This window comes from Hyposmocoma kahamanoa, unplaced genomic scaffold (genome assembly GCF_003589595.1).
Source record: "Hyposmocoma kahamanoa isolate Upper Pololo Valley unplaced genomic scaffold, ASM358959v1 102, whole genome shotgun sequence".
Taxonomy (NCBI): Eukaryota; Metazoa; Arthropoda; class Insecta; order Lepidoptera; family Cosmopterigidae; genus Hyposmocoma; species Hyposmocoma kahamanoa.
In genome coordinates, this window is record NW_020653337.1 from 5,948,316 (window position 1) to 5,960,974 (window position 12,659).

At 38.3% G+C, this 12,659-nt stretch overlaps 1 protein-coding gene across 1 annotated transcript; it reads right to left on the minus strand.

Moving 5' to 3' along the window:
- Nucleotides 1-2,668: 2,668 nt before the first annotated feature.
- Nucleotides 2,669-3,799, minus strand: LOC113233024. Its single transcript, XM_026467966.1, has one exon. It carries the CDS (start codon nt 3,797-3,799, stop codon nt 2,669-2,671), a length of 1,131 nt encoding a protein of 376 aa, XP_026323751.1.
- Between the last annotated feature and the right edge of the window lie 8,860 nt (nt 3,800-12,659).

Sequence of the window (12,659 nt, forward strand, 5' to 3'; positions counted from 1 at the left end):
ATCAGAGAAGTCAACTTATAATGCTCGAGTCTTTGTGAGTACCCTGGAAGTCTCTCCGCTTCTAAATCGCCAAATGCCAAGTGATATAAAAAGCGCTTTTGAACACTTTCCAAACGTTTAATGTACACCTCGTAATGTGGAGTCCAAATGACACTGTTGAATTCCAGTCCAGGTAATACTAATGCTTGAAAGAGTTTTATTTTCGATGAAGACTTCTTGAACTCCTTAGCATTGCGCAGTACGAAACCCATCATCCTAAAACCCTTATTTACAGTTTTTCTTATATGTAAGTCAAACCGCAAATTACTATCTACTAAAACCCCCAAGTCCCGAATCTCGTCCACCGTCTCTAAATCTTGTCCACCCATATTGTATTTATGTAAGTTATCGAACTTGTTGCGTGAAAAGCGTATGTGATGACATTTAGCAACATTTAATATCATTTTATTGGATGTACACCAATTACACAAATTATTTATATCTTCTTGCAGTAGTTCCAAATCCCTGGCACCCTTAATTGGTTTTAATATTTTTAAGTCATCAGCGAAAAGATATACACTCGAGTTTTTAAAACAATTAATCACGTCATTAATAAATATGTTGAAAAATAGGGGACCCAAGTGAGATCCTTGGGGAACCCCAGACAGAGCTACAAGAGAATTTGAACTAAAACCGTTTACTACTACCTTAGAAGGCCGATAAGATAAGTACGACTTAACCCATTTAAGCAATGACCCATCAATGCCTGAAAGCGACAATTTGTTTAAAAGGATTTGATGATCTACTTTGTCGAACGCTTTACTGAAATCAGTGTATATGGCGTCCACCGGGATTCGCTCGTCTACTAATTTAGATACACTTGATATGAACAACGCTAAGTTTGTAGAAGTTGATCTAGATTTAACGAAACCATGCTGATGCGTAGTAATAAAATGCTTCAGGTGCCAGACTAGATGCTTAGTGACTAATTTCTCCAGAACCTTACCAAATATCGCAAGAACGGAGACCGGTCGATAATTTGAAACAATATGACGGGCTCCTGATTTATATAATGGGATTATTAAGGCCTCTTTCCATAGGTCAGGAAAAACTCCGTCATCAAGCGATCTATTAAAAATTTGTTGCAAAGGAGAAGATAGAACTTCAGCACATGACTTAATAAAAATAGGCGGAATCCCATCACTACCAGCCCCCTTCCCAGCATCCAAGGATATCAAAACATTATGCACTTCTTGGCTTGAAAACGACAACCTACAGAGAGTAGAAGTGGATGAGGAGCCTGGAGGCAATAACAACGGCGAGTATTGTCCATGGGTGTTGTATACCTTACCAAAGTTTTCGGCAAATAATTCGCAAATAGCTGGACCACTTGAAGCCATTTTCCCATCGAATTCCATTTCTTGTGGATAAGCACTCTGACCACCCCTTTTATTTTTGATAAAAGACCAGAAAACTCTAGGGTTACTACTTATAGCATCTTCAATTTTATTTATGTAAGAATTGTAACATGTGCAGCTCAGCCGAGTGCACCTTCTCCTGAGCAGTGTAAATGACAAAACATCCATGGGATTGTTGAATTTCCGCACTCTGGAATGGTATTTATGTTTTTCCTTAAGTAATCGGATCAAATCGCGAGAAAACCAAACGGGGTATTTATTATTGTTACTCTTCTTTAAAGGGATGCATTCAGAAATCACAACTCGTAGTTGATTGTAAAAAGATTGTACCATGTCATTTACGGATAAACATTTAATAAATATTTCATCCCAATCCACGGATCCCAATTCAGAAATAACTCTATTGTAGTCAGCCCTAAAAAAGTTCGGTCTAGCAAGAGTATTTACTCTCAGCCTAGGTTCACTAGCAACGTTAAGGCAGAAAGATAAAGGAGGATGATGGGCGTCAATCCTAGATAAAGCGTTGTCGTTATCCACTGCGCAAACAGTCCCGACAAACCCAGTGTTGGTAAGCACCAAATCCAAAGTTCGAGACTTATAATTTTGAACAGAATTGAATTGGTGAAGTTCATTACACGTAACAAAATCCAGAAACGCTGAATGCATCTCACTGCTAATACCAACGGGAATTGTGTGATTCTTACTGTCATGTTTTACCCACGATATGCCTGTCAAGTTAAAGTCGCCAACCATTAAGATATTATTTTCACCGTTTAAAGTATGTTGTGCTGCTGACATATGCTCTTTTAGTGTTTGTAATTGAAGAGGAGAAGGAAGGTAAACAGCACATATATATAGTTTGGCAGTCTTATTTTTACTAGTTTTGATGTCAACACTAATCCATAAGTCCTCAATTGAACTTTCAAATAAGGTTAATCTCAATGCGTTAAGGTGTTTTGATACCACAATTAAAACGCCTCCACCGTCTGCCCTATTATGAAACCGCGACGATTCACGGTCTCTTCTAAATACTGTGTAGCGGTTATCAAAAAGTTCCGAGTCATGCACACCGCTATTAAGCCAAGTCTCCGCAAGGACCACAACGTCATAGGTCTCGGAAGATATCTTTTTTAAAAAATCAATGGTCTTAGATTTCAAACCGCGAACATTCTGATAGTAAACACGTATGGGATTGAATTTTACATTAAAAAAAATTTAAAAGATACATGCGTGCTTCTAGAGAAACGAAAAAAAAAAAGCAAACATTTAAATCACTTCAGAGACTTAAGTATATCTATATTGTTGATGGAAATACATTCTGATGATTCGGTTTTCCTCATAAAAATCCTGCCGTTGCGAACCCATACGAATCTGTACCCTATTTCTTTGGCTTTAATTCTAGCTGCCGCGTGAAGTGATTTGTTATGCACAGACAAATGTTCAGATACGTAGATGGGTTGTGGCTTTTTCGCTGCAATGCCGAGAAAAGCACTGTTCAATCTTTCATTTGGATTTTTCCTATTGTAATTGATGGTCGCAGCCAAGAGGGAGTCCCGAATACGAACAGTGGTGAATTTGACAACAATCGAGCGGGGTCTGTTACTCTGGTTGTCTATTTTGGCCACTCTAGTAGCATGGAGAATATCAGTGTCAGCTATTTTACAGCCAACAACTGTTCCAAGTTGCAGCACAGTGCTGACAACATTCTCAGACCTATGCTCAGGCACACACTGAATTTCTATATTGTTGGATCTCGATTGCTGATCAATTGTGTTCAAGCGTTTCATGACGTCCCCCAAAGTGCTCCTTAACTCGACATTTTCCTTTTCTAACTTCTTTATTCTCGCCGACTTATCCTCCATAGATTTCTTTGTCTCTTCATAAAAATCGTTGAAAAAAGATAACGATTGCTGAAAGTTATTCATCATATCATTCATCTTCTGGAACTGTTCTGCGATCATTCTCTTAAATTCCTGGAAATCTCCTCTGGTAAAAACAGTAGTGTCTCCGTCTCTTAGAGAAGAACGGAGTTGTTTAGCGTGTTGTGGTTCATTTAAATCAACATCAGGTTTCTTGCGCTGAGTGACGTTGTCGGTAGGAGAGTTGGGAGACCCGGTAGCAACCACGCGCGATGAAGGAGGCGAACCATATCCATCGCTATGGCATCGCAGAGGTGTGCTGGAGTTATCGCCCTTCGGGGCATTGCACAAGCACGCTGGACATGTCCAAATTGCCCGACGCTCTTTGCCCGCTGCTGTTGAGGAGCTGTAAAAGCTGGTGAAGCGCTTTTCACTCACACCTGCGCAGGCCAAGTCGTAAACGCTGTGGCACTTGCTGCATTTTAAATAGTCTTTACCTTTAACTACCGTGAGGCAACCCGCGCAGGACATCTTCGATGACATGGTAGCCTGACAGGCTATGTGTGGGCTAGTACCACCGTATTGCAGAAAAAGCGACACCTGTCGCAATAAATTGGCTTTTCGTGGTAGCGATCGCAGAGTAGCTTATAGCGATGGACGGGGTCGCACCACTGTGTCGCAAATTAAAATCGATACCAGTGTCACAGGGAGCGCGCAAACGGTGGTATCAGTTCAGTCTTACATCAATCTATGTATATATCAATTATAGTCACTAAGTTTGCGGGTTCCGCACTTCAGTTAAAACCTGACTGTTGGCGAAATTATATAAATTATTTTATGTTAATCACCACTCGACAAGCCTTATTATTATTTTATTATCACTTTTATTACACAAAGAGTCCTTAGAAATGTCAAATTATAATTTAAAAATTAAAATTAAAAAAAGTAATAAATAAAAACTTCGAAGTCAACAAGTGTCATCAGAATCGAACTCACGTCTCCTGCGTGACAGTCCAACGTGTTACGACTGTGCTATCGAGTTCTTAATTCGCACGGCGAAATTTATGTTCACTACAAAAGGAAATGATAGTGATGACACATATCTATTGTTCACAGTCTATTGTTCAATGAGTCTTTTGTTCACTAATGACATCAAAGTCCAAGTTTTTTCAAAATTATAACGAAATTTTGAATTTGTTTTTGAATTAAACGCTACTATACTGCACTTATTTAGTAATCGAATGTCACCAACGTATTGAGCTCAGTTTACTCTAGCTTTTGCTGTATTTCACTATGAAAACTATTAACTTTTTACCACTAAAATAAATTAAAATGCACTGTAGAAAGATTAGCATGTCTGCTCGCTTTCGTGATCACTGACGTTGTTCGATGATTCTTTTTTTATTTGAAAGAGGGTACCTCAGAAGTGGTCTCTTTTAAATGTCTAGACTAAAGCATAGGTTCCCAAACTTTTTGGTTCACCGCCCACTTAGGCAAGATAAAAAAATTTCAACTCAGACCACTACAAAAATAATTGAAAACACGTGTTTTATATATTAACTTAACACAAAAAAAAATCAAATGCGGTAGCACCCTTTGGATAGCATCAACACACCCCAATTGCTTCCGAGGCCCCTGCCACCCCCCTTGGACTCTTCAGCGCCCACTGCGATACGGTAGAGACCACATTGGGAAATTATGGACTATAGCTTACTCGGGGATGAATCCGGTTCGTCAAATTTCACTCGCTTTTCCTTAATCGATTTTAATAAATCTTGGCATATTGGCATATGATAAATACAATGAACATAAAATGTTACGACGACCTAGAGCTGGTGTGTTGATAAAAACATCATACAGATAAGAGGATCTTTAACTGCGTCCTTGGCCGAACGGTTATCATGCTGGTTTGCCACGCAGAGGTCCTGCGTTGGATTTCTGGGCCGGGAGAAATATTTGTATGGCTTACATTTATTTCTTTGGGTGTTATTTGTGGTCCATGGCACACGCGATATAGAGTTTCACTAGTGCCAGGCAATGTGTGGGTACGAAAAAAGTCCTTAACAGTGTACAATGTACCTTGTGCTTGGGCTCATAAGATTCATTTTGATGAGGACTTCCATCTGCGTTTCAATTGTCATTGAGTACGACGCGGCAACGAAGACAATGAAAGTAGATAAACAAAGTTTTGAAGTCGGTTTTGTTTTTAATAAAAATGTTATATTTTTTGAAATAATAGCAATACTAGTTTCCCAGTTGCAACAAAGATCAATTTGTTCAAATTATTTTGGTGTTAACTCAAAAGGCTTTTGTTATGATACCCAGTGACGGGACGAAAAATTTGTGCTCCTTGTGGTAAGCGACACGCCTGTCCATAACAATTGCAGTGCCACTCAGAATTTTAAATCACAAATATCTGAGGGACACTGCCACTGCGGCCGTTACCCCGAACAATAGGTTTACAAATCCCATGTGCCTGTAACTTCACCAGCACCCTCACCCTTCAAAACCGGTACACAGTAAAGCTCACATTACTGCTCGGTGGCAGAAACAGGTGAGGTGGCAGTACTTCCCTGGGCGAACTCTTTTACAAGGAGCTCTACGGCTACTAAAGGAATCTGATTCAAGAAAGGATTTTCTCAAATTGTACAATTGTTTGAATTTCTGCATATTGTATTGAGTGTTGCTGGTTAAGGTATCAATTTTTATTAAGTAGCACCACCACGCACACGTAAAGTTTCCCAATTTCCACACACACACACAGCTTCCCAATTTTGGTGGCCTCCAATATCGTCCAATCAGTATTTCGTCCTGGTTTCTAATTAAGTGAAATGTGAAGCGTTAAAATTACGCGATTCAATTTCGGTAGATCTGTCGCTAATCCTTTTTATATATCCGAATGAAACTCCAAGTTAATCGTTAATATAACATTCAATTGCTCGTGATAATCAAATTACTTCGATGTAGACACCAACTCTTTATTCCCCTAAAAGCAAACAATCTCGTCTTTCCACGAGAATCGAATAAATTGTAATCGATTACATCGAATATTGACTTACGTGACCCGATACGATCTGTCGTTAGGACAAAAAACCAATTGCGAGCCCAAAGCCAATAGCTCTGTAATTACTGCTCGTATCTATGTAACATCGTAATATCGACGTATTTGTTTGATGGAAACTACCACAAAGTTGATACTTTGACATACTTTTAAAATATGCATATTTTGGGACGGGAATTTCCTGAAGTCTTGTAATAAGGATGTTGAATATCACGGTCGTGCTATTAAGTCTTTCAACCTTCGGAATTGAACTAAAGGACTAGATAACTTCGTAGATTAAAGTGACGTATTTCGGAATGCTTTTGTCGGATGTTTGAATTAACGACCTCGGGGGCCCAATAGTTTGCTCTACGGGCGCTGAATGGGTAGGTCGCGGTAGGTAAGACTAATTTGGGAAATATTCTTTTCTAAATTGATTTTGGTCTGGGTGTTCTGGTTAGTGAATTCCGTTCATTTCCGAATGCCATGAATTGATACAAGGTATTATTTTTTTTACCCATTTAACACTCACAATGACAATTATTGCCTGTCTCCGTGGCCGAACGGTTACCATGCTGGTCACGCAGAGGGCCCGGGTGCGATTCCCTGACGGAAGAAATATTTGTATGGCCCACATTTACTTATGTCGTGGGTTTGGGTGTAATTTATGGTTGTCTACTACTGTCCATGGTACCCGCAGTATAAGGTAGTAGTTCCCTAATGCGGCTAAGGCTATGAACGTGTGCGTAATTATTATATTATTATTATCGACATCACAATGTAGAGTTCTCAAAGTGGTTTATACCGACCCCAATCCGAGTGTCCACTTCAACTAACAAGAGATCTATGTCAGCGATAAAAAAAATTGGGTATGCACGAGACGACAATAAAATTTTGACTTTCCATAAATGGAATTACCCACATTACACAGATAGTAGCTATGTACTTACATAATTCTTTCTTATTATAGACATAAATTACCTATGAAGTGATACATTTTAGAACAAACGAAATACATCGGTGAAATAAATGTTTAAATGTTAACATTTTTTTCGTAAAGTTTGTCACTACACGGTTAAACTTACAACAGGGAACGAATTTGAACATCAACAATTAACAAAATTATTCAGCTAATTTAAATTAAATTCAAAATTACGAAATGAATACAAAAACTAATAATCACATATTTTTACAACATTAAGTGACATGACGAACAAGTTGTGCGCCTGATGGTACGCTACACGCCTATCCATAACAGTTGCAATGCAACTCAGAGCTTTAAATCGCAAAGATCTGAGGGGCACGGCCTCTGTGCCCGTCACCCTGAGACATAAGTTGACAAGTCCCAAGTGCCTATAATTTCGTCAGCAATCTTGCCCTTCAAAACCGAAACACAGTAATGCTGACATTACTGCTTGGCAGCAGAAATAGGTAAAGTTTCACAAAAAACAATGTTTTGACTATAATTAATAACGTATAATAAAAAATCATTAATTATTTGAAAGCCGTTTTATAGGCTGAAAAGGTTTTTATATACGCTTATATGTTGTTGTGTTGTAGTGTTGCTGATGTTGTTTTCAAATTAATGAATTTGTAAAAAGAAATCTATATTTGTAAAGGTAGGGGTCTACGCAAAAGAGAAAAAGTTGGCACTATTATACGAACAAGTTTGGGAGCCTCTGTTGTCGACAATAAAATGCAAAATCTAATTATGCAAATAATTTTTTTCCTTCAATATTGTAAGTTACATCAATAACGTATACAGATTATATGTCTCACTATTACCTAACATCGGACATCTGTACGAAAACAAAATATATGAAAACATATATCTCAAAATCTATGTGTAAACATTAATTCCACAAACTAACATTCTAAAGTGTACGCTCATTTGAACGCTGTACGAACACGTTATTACCGAATCGTAACTCTAACCGCCAGTGTATTTCACACGCAACCTATTTCACCACAGTTCAAAGTTTGTTCAACATGGTGTATTCCTGCTTTAACCGCACTGAGGTTTGACGGTTTTACAGGCTAAAACTCAAAAATATTATTAATGTTATTATCTCAGTACAGAGCAATTAAAACAACCGACCTCAAAAGTTCATGGAATTACATCTATTTGGCAAGTTTTATTGACATCGCTTACCGGAAAGTGCACGAAACCGGATTCATCCCCTAGTTTGCCACCTTTAGGGGTGGAATATTATCTTCAAATTGAAATGGCACTGAGGTACCCTATTTCGAACAAAAAATTTTGATTGTAATAAATGTCCTATCTTTTTGCGTTTCACAATGCTTTTGTTTTGAACATGATGTCAGTGACATCTTTTTTCATTTCATATAAATAAATAATAAATAATAATAATATAAAATATATTATTTATATATTATTATTATAATATATCGTTTGTCTTAACACAAATCCATGGGACCTGTAAATTTGGTTTGTTTGGAAAAACAAATAATAAATTTCAAATTCATATAAGTATATGAATTTGATCCAAGGACTGGTTTGATAAATGAACTTTTTTAAATTGGTTCACTTCAGTCTGGGTGTTCTATAACCCCCCGGAAGTAATTCCATTGCTCTACTAGTCCAACTACGACGTGCAAAATTCCCTAATGTAGTTATCTAGCATATAATTTCACAGCCGTGAAAGTCCCTAATAAGTTTCAATGAGAGCCACAGCCCTTAATGCTGCAGCGTCGCATTTTTATTAATACCAAATTATTCTCACTGTCAATATTTCTGTCCAATTTAATTATAATACAAACGAATAATTCAATAGTACATTTGGAAAAACATTTGTTTTGACATTTGATGTACTTCCCTTTGACAACGGTATCATGTACCTCATGTACTGCGAAATGGACATGGTTGGCATTTAAGACGACGTTACGTATTTTCGATTCCCGTGTTTGACACAGACCAATGTAATGCTATCTCTTTTGGCTTAAGACGGCACGTAATAGTTAAACAAAGACAATAACATGTTTATGTTTTCGACGTCGAAATGCATCATATATACATATAACGTCTGATTTATATATGTCAACGTAACATGTCCTTTAGTTTCCATAGTCTAAGCATTAAGCTACTACTCGTTCACTACGCTGACTACCTTGAGAAGAACGAGCAAGAAACTCTAGGGATTGCTCTTTTCAAATAAACTTAAATGCTATGGAATACACTTTGAATCAAATTTGTGTGGATTCTGGAGCCGTGTCGTCTTTTCATACATCTTTATCTAACACGTAGTCTTCAATTTTGTAATATGACTTTTCGATCAAAATATTTAGTACTGGGAAGTTTGTTATATCATATTTAATTTGTATCAATGTAATTTGATTGTTATTTGTTTTGTTGTCCATATAATAAATAAATAAATCGTCGTCGGATTTTCACGGTAGTTTTCTATTTAACATTATTGTGTTCGCCATTGATACGATAAAAAACTGTAAAATAAGCTCTTAACCCTTTGACACATAAGGGAGTTAAAATTTCATTGCGATATCTGTAATGACAAATGTCATTACAGATATCGCAATACAATACAATACAATGTCGATTCCACGTTCAAATGAACGTGGAATCGATTTTTCCGTAGATGAACTAAGTAAAAATTAAAAATTTATTTAATCGTTTATTGTACAGAAAAAACAAAAACACATTTAGTAACAAGGAAAATACAAACAAACGGTACTGCTTGTTTCTAACAGAAATTTGTTCCTGTACCTAAATACAGGAGACAATAATTATAATAACGAGTAAAAAAAAATTATATATAGGTACTTTGTGACTTTTTTTGCTTAGTGAAGCCGCGCACTAGGGAAACCCTGTGTCGCGGATGCCATGGACACACACAGAGACAGGCACAAATTACACCCAAACTCACGAGAGAAATCAATGTAGACCATACAAATATTTCTCCCGGCCCGGTAATCAAAACCGAAACCTCTGCTTGGCCGACCAGCACGGTAACTGGTCGGCCGCGGAGGCAGTCAATTCTCCACGAGTATCTTTTGTTTTCATTGTCAATTAAAAAAACATATTGAATTCCTATTTTTAAACGACTTCAAATTAAAGAGGAGGTTCTGAATTCGAAATTTTTTACCCGTTTTGGGTGTATGTTACGCTATTACTCCGACATTTGTGAACCGATATCGATTACTCTTTTTTGGGGTAACCTATCACAAAGTCGAAAATGTTTTGTCCGAAATAACGTTTGTTCGAATTTTCATTACACCGAAAACGTGCCGTGCGGGAAGCCGGGGCACGTGGAGAGCGCCCCGGCTAGTGAGGGTGCGGCTTGCCGCCAAAACCGCCGTCCAGGCGGTGTGGGAGGAGGCCCTCTGATCGGCCAGATAGGGGCAGCGCACCGTCCAGGCGCTGCTCCCGTGGCCGATTGGAGGAAGAGGAGGCACGGGTCCCTCACCTACCGCCTTGTGCAGGTACACACCGAACACGGCTGTTTCGGTGACTACCTGCACAAGATCGCACGGAGGGAGGTGACCCCGGAGTGTCCCAGCGCGGCGCTGCTACAGACTCTGCTGCAGCTGCTGGCTCCAGCTCTCAATTCCCAGCATAGTTAGAGCCATTCTGGGTAGCTAGAGATCATGACAGGCGATGGCGAGGACCTGATGTCGCCGAGAAAAAAGGTTAGGTTAAGTTAGGCTTAAAAGAAAAAACATTTTCCTCTCAAAATTACTTTCGAAGTTATGAAATTGCGACCAAACGTTATTTCTAGCAAATGTCATTTCGGACCACTGATGGGTAACCTTTTGTGGTGGAAGGGGGATACTTCAGTAGTGGTCCCATTAAAATTTGAAGAAAATTTTCCATCTCTAAGGATGGCAAATTACTTATTTATATATCAAATTATTTGAGGTCAGTCAGAGTTCTTTTACAATTTAATGTTGAAAAACCAACGAATTTGGCAGAGTGTAGTGCAGGCAGTAGCCGGTTTGTTTTCTAAATAAACATATTAAGTTTACATTGACTTACGAATTCTTTCATTGAATATAGTCCAGCTCTATTCGCATAAAGAACGGTTTTTAAATATAAATAACACCAAACAACCAATGTTGTGTGGTCAAAAATATCTATTTTGGGTCTCATAATATTAGGACTATGCATGCGTATTCATAAAATAAAAAATACCGTATGTAATCGTAACAAGGTTGGGAATATACTATTAAAGACGTTGTTCTTATGGGCAATGTATTTATTGCTAAAGAGCGAAGTAAATAACGTGTGAGATGCTTATCTTAACGAGCGCGTTTACATCCAGAAGCGATGCCGTCATTTCATTGTAAGAGCACACAAATACCTTTCTACATATGTACAAAGCTACACAGTACATAATAACGGAAGGGAGGAAAAGTTAATAGAAGTTTACGTTGCTCTGTTCGAGATTATACATATTGCAAATGAATTTATTCACGTATGAGAAATTTTGAGATGAAAATGTACGAGTTCTAAACAAGCGTAACTTTTTCAAATGTTTTTGTCGAGTGCTGAAAACACTTCGAGAATCTTTTTTGTTCACCGTTACTTATGGTGAATAAGAATATGTGATTATTTAATCAGAATTTACTCGGAGTGAACAAAAGGAGCCTCCCCGCTCGACGTACCATTTTTTTCCTATACTTTAATAAATTTATTTATTTGAAAAACTTACAAACTTTGCATTGACAGTGTTAAACTTCATCATCATCTGCCTGTCGCAGTCCACTTCTGGACATATTCAGCTTGTCGCATCTGCTACCAGCAGCCTTTCGCAAATCGTCACTCCATCTGGCCAGAGGGTGTCCTACACTACATATACCGAGCCGTGGTCTCCACTCAAGTACTCTCTTCTCCCATCGGTTGTCGATTCTTCGACAGATAAGGCCAACCCTCTGCCACTTCAGCTTGCTTAATCTACCATTCTCTTGTAGAGTCGAAGCTAGAAAATATCAACCATCGCTGAAAAGTAGCCTGCTTGTCGGTTTCCTATCGGATACATTTCGGGGAATGTGCGCAGAAACTTTTCAATTTAGTTCCACTCTCACCGTTCCGCCTTCGGTCGACTAGAAGGTCCGGAACACTCCATCCTTATGTCGTTGATATACTCCTTATTCGCACTAAGCGCTTTGTTTCCTCCTTTCTGATGCATACGACAAAGGAATGGAAAACTCTAATCTGTGTTTCCCGAAAAGTACAATTTGGGGCTATTCAAGGCTAGAGTGAATAGACGTTTTTTAAGCAAACGCGTCCCGTCGTCGATCATATCGTCGCTTAACATCAGGTGAGATTTTGGCCAAGCATGTGTCTATTCTATATTCTTAAAAAAACGAGCTATATCGACGACCTTG

Excerpts from the sequence above, each read along its gene's own strand:
- LOC113233024 (XM_026467966.1), bottom strand. The coding sequence starts at position 3,799 with ATGTCATCGAAGATGTCCTGCGCGGGTTGCCTCACGGTAGTTAAAGGT.